Source organism: Electrona antarctica (genome assembly GCF_951216825.1).
Source record: "Electrona antarctica genome assembly, chromosome: 12".
NCBI classification, from domain to species: domain Eukaryota; kingdom Metazoa; phylum Chordata; class Actinopteri; order Myctophiformes; family Myctophidae; genus Electrona; species Electrona antarctica.
In genome coordinates this window covers 49,048,418-49,066,359 of record NC_136793.1, presented here as the reverse complement: position 1 = coordinate 49,066,359, position 17,942 = coordinate 49,048,418, and the positions used below count along the sequence as shown (strand labels likewise).

Genomic DNA, 17,942 nt, shown 5'->3' with positions numbered 1-17,942 from the left:
GGACTCGCCAAAACAATCATATTTGAACTGGGGACTCGCCAAAACAATCATATTTGAACTGGGGACTCGCCAAAACAATCATATTTGAACTGGGGACCCCTCAAAACAATCATTTGAACTGGGGACTCGCCAAAACAATCATATTTGAACTGGGGACTCGCCAAAACAATCATATTTGAACTGGGGACTCGCCAAAACAATCATATTTGAACTGGGGACTCGCCAAAACAATCATATTTGAACTGGGGACTCGCCAAAACAATCATATTTGAACTGGGGTTCCCCTCAAAACAATCATTTGAACTGGGGACCCGCCAAAACAATCATATTTGAACTGGGGACCCCTCAAAACAATCATTTGAACTGGGGACTCGCCAAAACAATCATATTTGAACTGGGGACTCGCCAAAACAATCATATTTGAACTGGGGTTCCCCTCAAAACAATCATTTGAACTGGGGACCCGCCAAAACAATCATATTTGAACTGACACCCCGAACCCCCGCCATGAGAAGCACCAGTTTGACTCTGTGTCAAACTGTGTTTGTTTTTGTATTAAAAGGTCCTTAAATTTTGTCACTTTACTGTCATCTGGGGACAAATCATGTGGGGACCCACACAGGTTGAGAACCACTGCTGTATTAATGCATTGGCGAGTTTGAGATGCTATCTCTGTGATAAACACGTTGTGCATAATGTGTTACGCGTAAGCTCCTGAACAGATGCATAATATCAGATGATATCACGTGCCGCTGTGTTTTGAATAGTGCGTGCCAGAGGCGTCAGAGCGCCGTGCTTATCAGCTCCTAACCTCCCCCTCCTCCTCTTTATCTGTTCTCTCTTTCTCTTTCACAGTCCAACAAGGTCCCGGTGGTTCAGCATGCCCACCATGTCCACCCGCTGACCCCCCTAATCACCTACAGCAACGAACACTTCTCCCCGGGCACGCCACCCTCACACCTCTCCCCAGAGATACTAGACCCAAAGACAGGTACGTCACCTTGTTGGTGCCCCCCCCCAAACCATAACAACTTAACCCATTCAGGCCTGACGTCAAAAAAAAAGTTTTCTAAATCATTTTCTGAAAGATTTGAGGCACATTTTAACGATTTTTCAAAAATAGCAGACCTACAAGTTCTTGTACAAGAGCTTGTAGATCTGCTATTTTTCAATAGCTAAATTATAACATAATGTTTAAAACACCAAAAGGGGTTCCCGCCCAAAATGGGTTAAAACTTTATTTCATTTTGTCGTATGATGGTATATATATATATATATATATATATATATATATATATATATCGATCCACAAGCTCACATTGCGTCACAGTGTCAGCCACTGTGAGGTTGTGGATCTGCTAATTTGGCTATTTAAATAATAATAATAATTATTATTATTATGGATGCCAGGTTGAAAGTGGTCAAATTTGGACCATTATACTTATAACTTGTGCAGAACATGGTTTGTCTCCAGACCATGAATATATCTGGCTATTTTATCTCCACTCTCCATACGACAGTACGTTGTGCTTCAGCTTGTTGTTGTCATTGCGGTGCCTGCAGGTATTCCTCGGACTCCTCACCCGTCGGAGCTCTCACCGTACTACCCTCTGTCTCCTGGAGCCGTGGGCCAGATCGCACACCCTCTGGGCTGGCTCGTGCCACAGTGAGTTACTCTCCTTCATTTAGTTAAAAACTGTTTGCATTTGAGAATATTACCTTCATCTGTTCAAATAAAATCTGAGTACTTGTATTCCCTAATATAGCTTACTTAGAAACTCAAGTACTCAAGTCCAGGTTCTTTAACTAATTTACTGAGAGCTAAGCAGACGGTGGCAAAGCGTGATCTCAAACCCGAATCAGTAAAAGCCCCAAATAGTCATCAAAGTCATCCTTGGCAGTAAATGAGTTAAAATGGTAGGCCAACAGAATGTAATATACAGGTATGGGTTTGATTAAACAAAATCACACTTTGTGTGAAGTGAGGTGCGCTTCACTTCAACAAACATTGTACTCTAAACAAACATTAAAAGTCCATAGACTATAGGTCCATAGACCTATAGTCTATGAAGAATGTTCGAAAGCCAGACGTTGGAGGGGCTAGCCCTCAAAAACGATGAATAAAAAGGAAAGTCCAACAGATTGCTGAAGAGTAGTCATTTTGTATTCTACCTAGGGAGCTAGATGCATTGCTCTGCATAACCTCCTGACCGGTGTCACGCAGCTGCTAGCCAGCAAATCAAACTGACTCTGCGATTTCACTGTAGGCTGTTATTTATTTTTTTTTACACTTTTTTTATGTTCCATAATGTAGGTGCAGGTGTACCATATCCAAACAACAATAAATTATAACATTTGAGTTGACCGGGATAAATCCTGAGCATTTATGGGTTTTTGCTACGGGTGTTGTAATCAATTGCAACGCTGCTGTTCCGCAAGCAAGGGGATTTGAGTTGATGAGGAGAGGATTAGTGCTGGTGGTTTTTTTTTTAAGTCTGTCAGCTGTGTTTGATCCACCTCTCACCGTAGCCTCCTCTCGTCCTAACTTTGCACTCTCTCTCTCTCTCTCTCTCTCTCTCTCTCTCTCTCTGGCTGTCTCTCTCTCAGGCAGGCCCAGCACATGTACTCCATCCCCCCGGGGGGTTTCCGTCACCCCTATCCGGCGCTAGCCATGAATGCATCTATGTCCAGGTGAGTGGATCATGTTCAGCGACACCCCCACATTCCCAGAGGGGGATATCTAATATGTACAGGTTATATGACATGCTGTAATCACGTTTAACTTGCACGCTTTGCCAGTGGTTTTAAACAGTACAAGGGGTAGAATACAGTTGAATACATGCAAAAAGGCCCTTTTTGGTTATCATTACGTGTTCTCACTGAAGCAAATGTTTTTTTTGCAAACTTTTGAAATATTGCAACATGTAAGATATGCGGTAGGTATGTTTCCGTTGGTTCATTCACTATTTATTGCATAATGTCGTTATTGACAAAACTTTTCCACTGTACGTGAGCAAATTATTGAGGAATCTTTGCATTGCGAAAAAATAAAATAAAACATTGATGGAAAGGCTTCTTTTGTTAAGCTGCCACTGCAATAATTTGAGGAAGTAGCTTGAATATTATCGCCTATCATTTAATATCTCTGTGGAAGAGCGTAGAATGGAATATCAGGTGAAATAACCCATAAGATAGGACAGATGTACGTTCTATTTCAGACATCAGTGGTGTCAAAACTACAAAGGAATGTGAGGTCTAATATCTGAGACGAGGTTGAGACTTTTTTTCGAAACTTCCACAGTCAGGCCAATCTTCTGAGCTGCTTGACTACGCACGCACACACGCACGCACGCACGCACGCACGCACGCACGCACGCACGCACGCACGCACGCACGCACGCACGCACACACACACACACACACACAAAGATGAAAGGGCCAAGAATCGATTAGGACAAATCAAAGCTCATCTGAAACTACAAGTCCCATCAGACTTAACTCACTGACCCGCTGTCAAAATCAGAAAGATTTGTAGTGCAGCCTTCCGGTGTTCATATGAGATGAAATATTCAAAAGGGTCTCTGTGTGATCAATAGTATTTGTAGCTCCAGTCGAAGAATGAAAGATTAAAACAACTGGCTGGACACATTATTGCACATTCCATGACCAGTGTTAGTTAGTGTCATAACACAAATCTGGCTAGCCGGGCACTTTTTTGCAGCAAGAGAGAAATAACATTTGATTAAAACATTAACTACGGAACCTGGATTAGGTAGCATTAGGCATGCCGGGGTAAGTTTGCTAGTGCAAAGTAAGATTTCTTTTTTGGGTTGAAACCTGTGTAGCACAGCAGATTTTGTTAACGTTAACATTCTGACTGAGTCTCACTATCGTCCGTTAGTTGAAACAGCTGTGTGTGATTTATCAAGGGCTAACCGTGGTCTGTAAAAACATAGCAGGCCTTGTTTTATCCCCGGGGGACAACAATGGCACCCCCTTGTTAGCATAAGCTAAAATATAAAATCTGGCTAAGAAGAAATGGCAGTGAAAGCACCGTATCGCCAGCAAATTCCTCAGATATTTTATGAGATTACATTGTTGTGTCGACTAACTGCTATTGTTTGGTCCGTGCTCGCTGTTATTGATCTAGTGTCTTTTAAAAACTGCAATGAAATCATATGAATGAAATGAAAAGCAGCAAATATCAGCGCGTGTCATCTGTGCACGGGGCGAGCCTTAGCGTCCTTATCGAGGATGCTTTATCGTGCCACTAAGACTAACTTTTACAATGGCTTTGTTACAAACTGGGAAATCTTAGATGTATCAGGTAGCATTGGACAATTTTAGCTGACAACTTCATCCCCGGGGCAACACACATTTCTGATGATGCTGCCCTGCATGAAATGTTGTAAAGGGCTATTATAATGATTTATTCAGTGTTTTTACATTGACCATAATGCCTTGCAGCAGTAGTCTATAACAGGGGTTCTCAACGTTTTTGGCCGGGGACCCCCGGAAATGCTTTGGCAATGTCTCGGGACCCCCGCCCCGCCCCCTCCCGACCCCCAATATAAATTGACTGCTACAATAACCTTAAACCATTTTGGCGGGAACCCCTTTTGGTGTTTTAAGCATTGTTATAATTTAGCTATTGAAAAATAGCAGATCTACAAGCTCATAGCGCGCCACCGAGTGGCGCGCTACGAGCTTGTAGGTCTGCTATTTTTGAAAAATCGTGAAAATATATATTTGTATTTTTTATTTTTTTGAAAATAATTTAGGGACCCCCTAAAATAATTTGGCGACCCCCCGAGGGGTCGCGACCCACAAGTTGAGAACCCATGGTCTATAACAGTTCCTGGTTTAGCAGTACATTAAGGGCGCGTTCGGAAATAGCGCACTGAGCGCAAACTAATAGGTGAGTGCGCTCCGGTGCGGTATTTCCGAACGCGCCCTAAGAATACATTGCAAGTAGGTGTGTTGTAAATTGCAAAAACGAATGGAAAAAAAGTGACAAATGTGAAAGGTATTCATCTATACAGGTTCAGCTTATTTTTTAGTATCTTGTGAACACGTCCTACTGTATTAAAGGAAAATAGTGTATTTTGTGGGGCCTTTTAAAAGAAAAAGAGAAACGGATTAGCGCTAAACCGGAACCTGTTACGGACATTACTTCCGGCAAGCGTTATTAGAGGAGATTATTATGAAGAAACGTTAGGTATTATGATTATGTGCCATTATGTAAAACCACCCAATAGGGTATTTCTAATATGACAGTGGCTGAAGTGTGCAGGTTTTCAATGCAAGCCAAAGAAAGGATAATTGCTTATATCGTTAAAAAAGAGATTTGCTTGGCATATGAGCTAACCATGTTTGGCAGGGAGGGAGGGAGGCTGCTCCTGCAATCCTTAAGCACAGGGCTGTTGTGTATGTTGACTGGTATGACAGTCTAGACTTTTATGAGATTCCTTTTTACCTTTTTTTTTGTTTTCTTAAGCACTGAAATATTTTCCATTGTAACACATTATTTAACAAGAATGCGTGGCAAGAGGTGCGTGGAGCTTAATTCCCCGCCGTTGTCCACTACAATGCTCCATTGTGTTAACAATTGGAAAAGTAAGGCAGTCGCTTATGTATGTGAAGGTGCTCTGTGCGAACGCACGGCTGTCGAAGGACCTCCACGGTTTGGAACGTGTTGAGGAAAGTGGTTTCAGGTGTCAGGGCCATGCTGTCACCATGGCAACAACACACTCCACTTTTCTCCAGCCGTGGCTGCATAAAGGGGCTTTTGAAAAAGTCTATATTTGAACAAAAACCAAGCATGTAGCTCATTGTGTTGTATGATTTACGTCTAGACGGAGCAAGTTTTCACACTGAATTTGACCTGACATGCAGCGGTGGCGAGGCGCTGATGAGGCGGGGCCTGTTCAAACTTTTATTATGCCGGGGTTAAGCACTTTCAAACAGGGGACCTTATTTTGGGCATGTCACTTTAGACAGAAATGGTCAAAGTTTTTCTAAAATAGTTGAAAGTGGTTGACCCTCTCTTTGGGTTTGTAAATATTTAACCAATGAAAAGAGCTTGTGACTTAATAATAACCATTGGAACACAGGTTCTTTTTTTTCTGCAAACCTGGCACACTTTTCATTATTTGTCAAAGGACGATTTGACGAAGTGTATTAACCCATTTTGGGCGGGAACCCCTTTTGGTGTTAGCGTTATGTTATGCTTTAGCTATTGAAAAATAGCAGATCTACAAGCTCATAGCGCGCCACCGAGTGGCGCACTACGAGCTTGTAGGTCTGCTATTTTTGAAAAATCGTAAAAATGCGGCACAAATCTTTGAATATATATTCTTTCAGAGTGAACGTTTTTTTATTTTCGACGTCAGGCCTAAATGGGTTAAGTGGTCAATGCCAGATTTGTGGTAACGTTAAAAATAAAAGACCTTTTTTGGCAGGGAATGAGTTCAATGGTCCTAACGTTGTGGTCTTTGTTTCCTCTCAGCCTGGTGTCCAGCCGTTTCTCGCCGCACATGGTGACCCACCCCATGCACCAGCACCAGACGGGCATCCCGCACCCCGCCATCGTCTCGCCGGCCATCAAGCAGGAACCCAGCAGTGACAACATCAGCCCTTCAATGCATGCGTAAGAGTCCTTCTAGTCTAAGCAGTCCGTTTACACACCGTCGGAGGAGTTCTTCTTCTCTGGCGGTGTGCCGCCGAGGCACACTGGTGTGCCAGGAGACAAGTTTTGACAAGCACACATTATTATTGCAATGTACAGTTGGGTGCCACCGATATTGTCCCTTATCATTTGACCCATTTAGGCCTGACCTCAAAACTTTTAAAAATCCTTCTAAATCCTGAAAAAATCCTTCTAAATGTTCACGATTTAAAAAAAATAGCAGACCTACAAGCTCGTAGCGCGCCACTTGGTGGCGCGCTATGAGCTTGTAGATCTGCTATTTTTCAATAGCTAAATTATAACATAATGTTTAAAACACCAAAAGGGGTTCCCGCCCAAAATGGGTTAACTGTCCTTTTGCGCAGATCACGCAAACCTCAGCAAAAAGAAAAGGACAATATCAATGACCTCCAACTGTATACAGCTATACGATTTTTTTTTTTAGGTTTTAGGATATCAGTGCTAATTTCCCAATACAGAGGCAAATTCTATATCGTAAAAATATAGATATTTTAACCACTTTAAATCTGACAAATCTATTTTGGCCATGTCATTATAGGTGAAATAAAAGGTGAATATTAATACTAATAAGGCTTTTCTTTTAAATTAAAAGGTAAATACATAAATAATAATAATCTACAAGCTCACAGCTTGCAGATGTGAATACAGGACGGTGTGCCTCAAGATTTTGACTTGCCCATCATTGGTGTGCCTTGGACACAAAACATTTGAAAACCACTGCATTCATTGGTATACATCTTTCTCATTATCTCGTGCTTTACCAAAAGTTGTACTTATATTGTTGTACTTGTACTTGTATTTGTCATCATCTCCGAAGCAGCTGCTATGGTCCCATCTCAACGTATTTTGAAATGCCTGGTTTCAGCAGAAAATCCCCGGGGCCGGCCAAGAAGGAGGAAGAGAAGAAGCCACACATCAAGAAACCTCTCAATGCCTTCATGCTCTACATGAAGGAGATGAGGGCCAAAGTAGTGGCTGAGTGCACTCTGAAAGAGAGCGCCGCCATCAACCAGATCCTAGGGAGACGGGTGAGCACAGACACAATTAGAATCATTTTTTAACAGTATCAATACTGCAATGTAGAAATACTCTGAGACGTAGTGTAGTAAAAGTAAAAGTATTGGAAATTGGAAATACTCAAGTAAAGTAAAAAAAAATACCTCAAAATTGTACTTAAGTACAGTACTTTAGTAAATGTACTTAGTTAATTTCCACCACTGAGGAAGACTTGTATGAGGAATGCTCTTGCTATGTGACCTTCCCATCACAAAACACATAAGAGTGGACAAAAGACAAAATGTTTTTAGTGCATACAATTTACAATTTAGGCATATAGACACTCTCATCCAGTGCGACTTACAATTGCAAGATCAGAATAAGCAGGGTGAGCAGAGTGCAGACAGAAAGAACAATGCAGTGCCTCCAAGAAACTAGTATGCCAACAATACGCCTAATGTCTGTCTAAACAATATGCTATCTAAATAACTTTCTTAACATTTGTGGTCAATAAAAAACAATAAAGTAACACAACAGAATATCTAACTAAATAACTGTGTGTGTGTGTGTGTGTGTGTGTGTGTGTGTGTGTGTGTGTGTGTGTGTGTGTGTGTGTGTGTGTGTGTGTGTGTGTGTGTGTGTGTGTGTGTGTGTGTGTGTGTGTGTGTGTGTGTGTGTGCGTGCGTGCGTGTGTGTGTCGACTAGTGGGGGGATTGAGCGTGTGCATTTGCATGCGTGTTGCTTGTAGGCAATTGTGTTGGCATACTGTATATGTAACGTACCCTAACACAATATCCACTGACTTCTTATTCCTTTGTCTGCAGTGGCACTCCCTATCAAGAGAGGAACAAGCCAAATACTATGAGCTGGCGAGGAAAGAGAGGCAACTACACTCACAGCTCTACCCAGGCTGGTCAGCGCGAGATAACTATGTGAGTGGCTCTTCTCGTCGCGGATTCCATCTCTCTCAACCACCAGCTAAAAGTGGTCTCCACGAGTGGGATATGTTCTCACTAAAGCCTAAAGACAATTTTAATTGTTTGTTTCAAGTAATGACAAAAAAACTACACTTTTGTTCTCATGGACTGAAGCAGTTTGCTTTCCCTTTGTTAGTGAGACGTTTTTCTTTTCTTTTTTTTTCTTCTGACAGCATTGTTGTGTTTATCTGTGCAGGGAAAACGGAAAAAGAGGAAGAGAGATAATAAGCCAGACTCAACACCAGAGGGTAAGGGGCTTTTCTCTCCTTTCTGTTGGTCCCTTCTTATAGTGGAACAAAAACAACACAATCTGTATAAAATTACCTTACAGTATATATATGCTTTACTCAGCTTGCAATGCCCAAGGAATTGGTCGTTGCAGACCAGCATATACAGTTGGAGGCCATTGATATTGTCCTTTTCTTTTTGCTGAGGTTTGCGTGATCTGCGCAAAAGGACAGTTAACCCATTTTGGGCGGGAACCCCTTTTGGTGTTTTAAACATTATGTTATAATTTAGCTATTGAAAAATAGCAGATCTACAAGCTCATAGCGCGCCACCGAGTGGCGCGCTACGAGCTTGTAGGTCTGCTATTTTTGAAAAATCGTGAAAATATTTATTTCAGAAAACTGGAGGATTTAGAAGGATTTTTTAAAATTTTGAGGTCAGGCCTAAATGGGTCAAATGATAAGGGACAATATCGGTGGCACCCAACTGTAGGTCCAAGCGACCTGGGGCTCAACTCCCTTTGTTTTGGTTTTATTTATTTATGTATGTATTTCCTTCACTAACACTAACACCTCTCTACTAACTCCCTCCTCCTCCTCTACACGTTGACAAGCAGCATTTGAGGTTCAGTGCTAATAGAGGCAGGTATGTCTGCTGCGGTGCAACAGTAAGACCATCGCCATCTGCTCCACCCACACGCCGCCGGTCTCATTTCAGTGTTTCACCGCTCACTGCTGTTATGTCGAGTCGGATCATGGCGGCAGATTTATTTCCATTGTTAACGCATTTATTGTCGCCGTTGGGTATATGCGTAGGATACGTGTTTGAATTCTGTCGTGCATCTATTTATTTGAATCCACGTGTGTTTTCCATCGCACCCATCCTCTGTTTTATGTCGACCCCTCTTCCTGTTATCAGGAATCATCGCCATGTTGGCTTGTGGTGGACATTTTTGTCAAAACTTTTGTTTTTACATACAAATGGACAATAATATTGCCAGAAACAAATAAAGAGCTATAGCCTTGAATGCCCTTTACAGGTCTGTAACTCTGAGAGTGCACAAATGGAACCAAATGAAGCCGGAAGGGTACATTTGGTTCCATTTGTGCACTCTCAGAGTTATGGGGGTCGGTGAAAATAAAAAGTTAGAGAACCACGGTCCTAGTGGACTCCTAATGATTATGTGCCATAGTGTTATAGTAAATCAGTGGCATACATATTCTGAAGAACACCCTGTCAGTAATTGGGTATTATGATCAAAATAAGAACATTATATTGCCAAGTAAAAAACAAAAAAATGTAAAGTTTTTCCAGCGGACAAGGTCATGTCAATATGTCCGTACCCCCCGCCTGTCATCCGACGAGCATTGTCGAGGGACTCGTATTAAAATTTTAGGCCAACGCATAATATTATTTTTTGCTCTCTTTCTCTCTGCCTCTCCTCAGACTTCTCGATAAGAAACAAGAAGCAGTGCGTTCAGTACCTTCCCTCGGAGAAGATGTGCGACAGCCCCGCGTCGTCTCACAGCAGCATGCTGGACTCCCCGGCCACGCCCTCGGCGGCGCTGGCGTCTCCGGCCGCGCCAGCCGCCACTCACTCGGAGCAGGCCCAGCCGCTGTCTCTCACCACCAAGCCGGAGGGACGCATGCACCACCATTTCCACCTGCCCGGGAAAGCTCCCGGATCCGCGTCATCTTCCTCCTCTTCCTCCTCCTCTTCATCCTCCTCCTCCTCTTCCTCCTCCCACCACCACCACCACCACCACCACCACCCCGCCATCTCCATCCATTCAGGTAGCCATTCGAGCCCCATTCTCACTCGGCCAATCCCCTTCACTTCCCTGCACCCCTCCATGCTCTCCCCTCCCTCCCCGTTCCACCAGGCGGCCCTCCACTCCCATCATGCTCTGTTCCAGTCACAGCCCCTCTCCTTGGTAACCAAATCGAATGACTAAATCTTTTCTTTTTCTTCTTCTTCTTCTTTTGCAAAAAACATTTTTTTTTGTTTTTGTGGTCCTCCCCATTTATTGTGCTGTATATTGCTTTTCTTTGAAATAGGTATTAGAACAACTTTTTTTCTAAATAATGAAAAGGAAGAAATATTATTGGTCAATATTTGATCGCCTCCTTTTCTACATCTCTCAATGAAATAAAAATGTATTTTTTGTAAAGTTTACTGCAGAACTGGTTAAAATTTTTGATGCATTTATCCAATGAACCTCTTGTATAAAAGAACCAATGTACATAAAGTTTCTTTATAAAAAAACAAAAAAGGAACAAAAATACCTTTTCTTTTTAGCCAAAACTTGATTAATGTTAGTGTTAAGTTTAATTCATAGTACTGGCCAATAATTGCAGCCCCCTTTCAATTCTGAAGTGTGTGCCCCTCTTTGACATGTTAAATAAACATTTGAAATTGTTTCTTAAAAAGTGTGTCAGTGATTGTTTTTATCATGTGTACCAGAAAACACTTAAGTGGCTTAATTAGGTGTTCTTTTTAACAAGCCACTGAGGGCTTGGTTATTATTCCCATAACTGTAACCACAGCACTTTACATGTTGATAGCAACTGACTGTTTTAGCTGTTTGGAATGTAGCTATAGTAAGCACTGCTATTTTATTAGTCATTATGAAACCGAATAGAAGTCAGTGGCACACCTGTCAGTGGTTTTGTAATTATGTTGTTTAACAGGCAAATTTGTTTGCAGACATAAATGATTTTAGTAGTGTGCTTGTCTCTCTCCAGCTCTCAACAAGGAACATCTTGATAAAAAAAAAACATTTCGGGTAGTAGAGTCGTATTCAAGTTTAATGTTTAATAAGGCAGATTTAGGCTAACCACATTGGAAATTTAAAGGGGTAACAAAATTTGAAGGGAAAAAAATAGACATCTGTTCCTTCCTGGAAGATACAGTTCCATAACAATGACAAAAAAAAACAGGTCAGTCCCCACCCGCCCCTCGCCCGCCCCATCCCCCCCGGCACACCAAACTGTGCTCGCTTTCCCTGTTTCCCTTGCACTTTTACTGCTTCTGTATTCACCGTTTGGCACATTGCTAAGGCTTTAATTAACTCAGAGGTAATGGGATGTAGCCCCTGGGACCTCATTAGGCAATTCAATTAGTGAAAAATACACAAGGTAGGTTACAGTTTTTGGTGGCATTGGAGATGAGGAGTGGAGCCAGGGATGGACCAATTATCCTGGAGCAGGGGGACCGGGCCTGGAAGTCCCCTCAGTCGGGGATCTGGAGCAGTAGGGTGTATTCCACCACAACATCACCAACAACCAGACAGATGGTACTTGGATGTGCCCCCATTCCATTGCCATTGAGTTTATTCAGGCTCATTCGGTGCACAAGTTGACGGACTAAGCTTACATAACACACAAGAACTTTATTAAAGTATTCATCGCTGATAGTTGAGTCTTTTTTTTTAATGCAGATACATTTTATAACTGAGTTGTATTTAGCAGGACGATACCCACTCTACATTGTGTTGATGAGTGGAGATGTAGGCATGAATGTGGATAGGCTAAAGCTAATTATCAATGTTATTTTTATAGGCGATTTAGGCTGTTTCTTTATCATCACTTTTTGTTCTATGGTGCTATTGCAAGATTGTTTTGTGGTTAATATACTATTTATAGCAACAGTACATTAATCACATTAACCCTGGCATTTGCATTTTTTGCATTCTTTCAAAAATCGCAAGCTTACGAATGCGTCACACTGTGGCATGTGGGCTTGAAGATCTGCTATTTTTGCTATTTTATTAGGCCTATTTGTAGGACTTTGTCCAAAATGTCACTGCATACATACTCATAGTGAACGCTCATTCAATTATAATATGGATCGATCATCAGATGATCATTATCCTTCCATGATGTCAATAACGGCTGAAGGCCTGTGCCTTCAGACAGGCAATTTCTTCACTGGACTTCAAGGCGAAAGACGGATGGATGGACTACTCACTGAGGATGAGGCCTCTCTAGTCTCCTATGGCCCTGCAGTGAAGATACCAAGCGTCAGCCCCCCATCATCATCCCCACCCCTGTGTCTTAAGGAATCATTAGCGATAATAAGTCTTTGCTTGTTTGCTTTTCTGTCTTACATCATTCCAGGCACAAGCCTTGGTCTCTGGTGCCATAGCTGCCCACTCTCAGCTGCTTCACCAATCCATCACTGAAATTACAGGTAATGAGTTGTCAAAACAGCCAGGCAAGCTGCAGCTCAAGGCCACACATCCACAGCGGTGTTCAATTCTCTATAGATAGTCGCTCCCATTATGAAGCTCAGCCTCCAAGAGAAGGACTTCAAATATACTGGCCGCTTCGTGTTGTTTTGAATGCCATGTGGTGTATTTCCGCTTATTGGATTTTTCTTACTGTCTGCCACTCTCATTTTTGTATTTTATATTCACGTACAGTGTTGGGTGTTGATTTATTGAAGGAGATGTCTCCTTTTCAAATAAGATTATTGTGCTGACAAATGCACTGCACATACGCCCATTATTTTCGCTTGCAGTATCTGAGTTAAAACATTAATTTCGAAGGAATGTGTGCAGTGTATGTGTTGACACCTCGCCCATGATTGATTGTGCTGATGGAGTGAAATCAAACTTGAGAAAGTTATGAAATAATATTCAAACTGAAATTGGTAGTATCTGGCATTATGAATCATACATTGGGCCACAAACAATTCTAATACATTACTGTTTATTATCTAATAATGCATTTGGTTGCCTCTCTAAATCGACATCTGCCATGTAAGCACTGGGTCAGACTTAATACATGTTAATTTTGCTCATTAAATTCTTGCAATCTCTTGCCAAGGTTCTTATTTGGGCTCTCCTTTGATCTTGAATGTATTCCAGGTTAACCCTTTGATATGTCACATGATGTGACGTGGACACATTGCCTGTTGCCACTAGGAGGCCAACATTGAAATCCCAAATGAAAAGAGGGAAATCACATCATTATTATAATTCATTATCATCATCATCATCATATGCTAGTATGGTCCATGAAACGCCAGTATCCTGTGATTAACAGTTGGACATAATTCTTGATATTGGCAGTCGGTCGGTCACTTTGAATGAAATCGCATAAATACACTTCCATATAATTTATTAAATTATTATTGTTTCTTTTGAATGACTCATGCAGTCATTGTGTTAAGATACTGTACCACACAGTAAAGATTCTCAGTTTTAATTTATCCACTTGTAACTCCACTAGCATTACACCAGTGTACACCGAAAGAATAAGGTCGCGAATACAAGCGGCCGAGTTTTCTTCAACGTGTGGCTGGCATCTCCCTTAGAGATAGGGTGAGAAGTTCAGTCACACAAGAGAGACTCGGAGTAGAGTCCCTGCTTCTTCGCTTGGAAAGGAGCCAGCTTAGGTGGTTCGGGCATCTGGTTAGGATGCCTCTCGGGTGTCTCCTTAGGGAGGTCCTCGAGGCACGTCCCACTGGGAGGAGACCCCAGGGCAGACCAAGGCGCAGTTGGTGGGATCACATCGACTCACTGGCCTTGGAACGCCTCCGGATCCCCCAGGAGGAAGTTACTAATGTTGCTCTGAAGAGGGATGTCTGGAGCTCTCTGGTGGAGCTGTTGCCCCAGCGACCCGACTCCGGATAAGCGGTTGAAGATGGATGGATGGATGGGGGCAGAGAGAGCGGTGTGATATTAATTGATTGTTTCTCTCACATCCAATGAGCTCAGTTGTGTGAGGAGGAGAGGAGAGGTACGTGTCTGGCTGCGAGCATACAGGAGAATATCTCCGTACTAATGTATTATTCATGACCATTTGACCTTAAAAGAGGGGAATGCAAATCGGCCTCAAGAATAAGAGGGATCATCTGACTTTTGAAATGTCAAAACAGCCTGCCATAATTAAGACATATTCATTACAAGGATCCACAGGTCGCCCCCCCCCACCCCTTCCAGCTGAGATGTAAAACACCTCCAATTAGCGTTTTAATGCAAATGCTATCTCCTAATCAATGCCGAGAGATATTGAAGGGTGTGTGTGTGTGTGTGTGTGTGTGTGTGTGTGTGTGTGTGTGTGTGTGTGTGTGTGTGTGTGTGTGTGTGTGTGTGCATGCGTGCGTGCGTGTGTTTACAAACATATTCATATACAATATACATATATGTTTGAGTTTATTCATAGCCTACTGCATATCTCTGCTGTCAGGAAGAAACCACCTAACTCCAAATTGATTTTTCAGGAAACGAAAAAGAGCACGCGCGCGCACACACACACACACACACACACACACACACACACACACACACACACACACACTCTGAGGGCAACCAAAGACAGCGAGATTATATGGATGGGGGACAGACAGGAAGGATGAGACATTTAATTAACGCTTGCATTGAAGACCACTACTGCCACCTGCTGCCGATAGGGTCACATGCTGGAAAACGGATCATCGATTATCCCCCTGTCCTATCTGCAATTAACCACTGCACGGCACCATAAGGAGCTACTGTACTGACACGAAATGTGCAGCTCTGCCCTGAAGAAGACTGGTGGTTGCTAAGCGTTGCTATGGCATCATGCGTTGCTGTTGCTATGTGCTAGAGTCTCCATCCCATAGCCTGAAGGGAGTGGGACTACTGGGCACGGGGCCAACTTTACGCCTGGGCCATATGGGCTAGTAAATTCAGGAGACAAGACAACATTGGCCACATTTGTTAAATATTGTGTTCCTTTTGGACAGCATTCTATGGAGACTGAGGAGGTGTTTGTCATGACAGTTTTTTTCTTCATCTCTGTGGGATATTTTAAGCTACAAATCAGTTAGTATGCTGCAGTATGCACTAAAGTTGAATTAAATGAGTATGTCTTACCTTGGGCACGCGTAGATGTTTGGTTGCAGGTAACCTATCACAGCGTGACCGCCCTCCTGAACTATGGGCTCTTTAGTAGTGTTGCCAGATTTTGTGAGAGAAATAAAGTCCAGGAAAAAAAGCCCAAAAAGTGAACTTGCAGATCAGATATTTTCAATCAATCTTGATTCAAATCTTCTTCTTCTTCTTCTTCTCCTCCTTGTTATTATTATTATTATTATTATTATTATTATTATTATTATTATTATTACTTGCGCAAGCAGAGCGCGCAAGTAAAGTTGTTTGTCCGGTGCTCCGATGCATATGCCGTGGCTGCATGATTTGCTTTACAGAGCAATGGAGAAAACTCCTGAGAGTGACGTAAAGTCATTTGAGAGTCACGTAATGAAGATATGTACCAATGCCAGGGTATAACTGGCTCTCGATGGTGACGTAATAAAGGTAGGTTTCAGATTACATACATGTATACATAGAGGCATTACCTTTAATCCACCCGACACTGAAACATATCTTTATTACGTCACCATCGAAAGCCAGTTATACCCTGGCATTGGTACATATCTTCATTACGTCACTCTCAAATGACGTTACGTCACTCTCAAATCGGAGCTTTCTCCATTGCTCTGTAAAGCAAATCATGCAGCTACGGCATACACATAAAACAACCCAAGTAACCACAGTATACTACTCATCAATTTACAAATTACATATACATATACAACTTACATATACGTATATATGTAAGTTGTACTGTTTATATGAAGATATGTACCATATGTTTCAGTGTCGGGTGGATTAAAGGTAATACCTCATGTATGTAATCTGAAACCTACCTTTATGATATCTCGTGAATGGCACAGAATTTACCCTGTGGGATTAATAAAGGTCTACATTACGTAGTAAATGCGTCGGCTTGGAGTTGTTATTGGTGACTCCTATGGTCTACTCTACACCATACAATGCAATCAGTGGCTTAGGATCAATAACCTTGTATGAAAAGGTACATACACCTGTCCAAAATTAAATTTTAATGGCCCTTTTGTCCATAACAAAACGTGACATTGAAATTGGCTGACAATATTAGTGGGAGGGACCTATGTAAGCGACTGCGGCAATTTTTCAAAATTGCGACTTTTCTAGTTATTATTATTATTTATTATTATTATTGCTACAGTAGTTTGCAGATTACTATGAAAACAGGCCTCAACAGGCCTGAAAATTAATGCCCGGCCCTACCTGGGCCCTCATCAAACCCTGTACACTCAAGACACTGCTTCGCTGCCACCCTTAGATCTCCATATATGGACCTGACCTGTTCTAACATTCAACATCTGACCTCATCAAACCCTGTACACTCAAGACACGCTCCATAGACTATGTGGCCAGTACAGAATTAATTCCATATGTTGATCTGACCCCCCATGCCAAAGCGCCAGTGCTCGACCAGCAGTCTGCCGTCGGCCAGGCGGATGCGTGCACGCGACCAGGCGGATGCGTGCACCTCGTCGCTTCTCGCCCTCAGGGCGTCTTATTACTTGCGCAAGCAGAGTGTGCAAGTCATGTTTTCAGTTAGGTGCTACGATGCGCGTGTTTGGGGCCAGCACATGTTATGACGTCATATGCTGGCCCCAAGCTGACCGTGCAGGTGTGTTTTTGTCATGCTACGAAGCATATGTCCCATGACGTGATGAAGATATGTACCAATGTCCCTTAGAATGCACGTGATATGAAGCTGACCGTGCAGGTATGTTTTCCGTGAATCGTGATGAAGATTATGTACCAATGCCAGGGTATAATTGGTTGACGATGGTGACGTAATGATGATAGGTTTCAGTGTGAAGTACATACGCATCAAACCACCCAGCCGATCACATTATACCACCAACCACTCAGAAAACTACATATACATACATATAGACATATACGGACATATGAGCATATGACGTGATGAATATATGTACCAATGCCAGGGTATAGTTGACGGTGACGTAATGATGATTTTACCATACTTAAAAATACTACTTTTTTTCCTTCAGAAGCAAGGTACGTAGCAAATAGCTAAGTTTATAGCGGTCTACAGCACTTGCACGCTCTGCTTGCTCACTAGTAGGCCATTATGGCCTACTTGTGTTCAACAAGCAAGTAAGCACTCGACAGAGTGCAGTTCTA

General features: G+C 42.3%; 1 protein-coding gene across 5 annotated transcripts in view; it reads left to right on the top strand.

The window, feature by feature from the left end:
* tcf7l1b (transcription factor 7 like 1b) overlaps positions 1-11,329 on the top strand; it is a 42,378-nt gene extending 31,049 nt beyond the window's left edge. For 2 of the 5 annotated variants that reach the window (XM_079516669.1, XM_079516673.1), the window contains 8 exons: positions 856-991; positions 1,564-1,666; positions 2,608-2,691; positions 6,509-6,649; positions 7,527-7,737; positions 8,530-8,637; positions 8,879-8,930; positions 10,357-11,329. In XM_079516669.1, coding sequence (XP_079372795.1) covers positions 856-991; positions 1,564-1,666; positions 2,608-2,691; positions 6,509-6,649; positions 7,527-7,737; positions 8,530-8,637; positions 8,879-8,930; positions 10,357-10,865 — 1,344 coding nt within the window. In that variant the 3' untranslated portion in view covers positions 10,866-11,329. The remainder of the gene's footprint in view (positions 1-855; positions 992-1,563; positions 1,667-2,607; positions 2,692-6,508; positions 6,650-7,526; positions 7,738-8,529; positions 8,638-8,878; positions 8,931-10,356) is intronic. The other 3 variants (XM_079516672.1, XM_079516671.1, XM_079516670.1) reach the window with 3 other exon arrangements.
* The last annotated feature ends 6,613 nt before the right edge of the window (positions 11,330-17,942 follow it).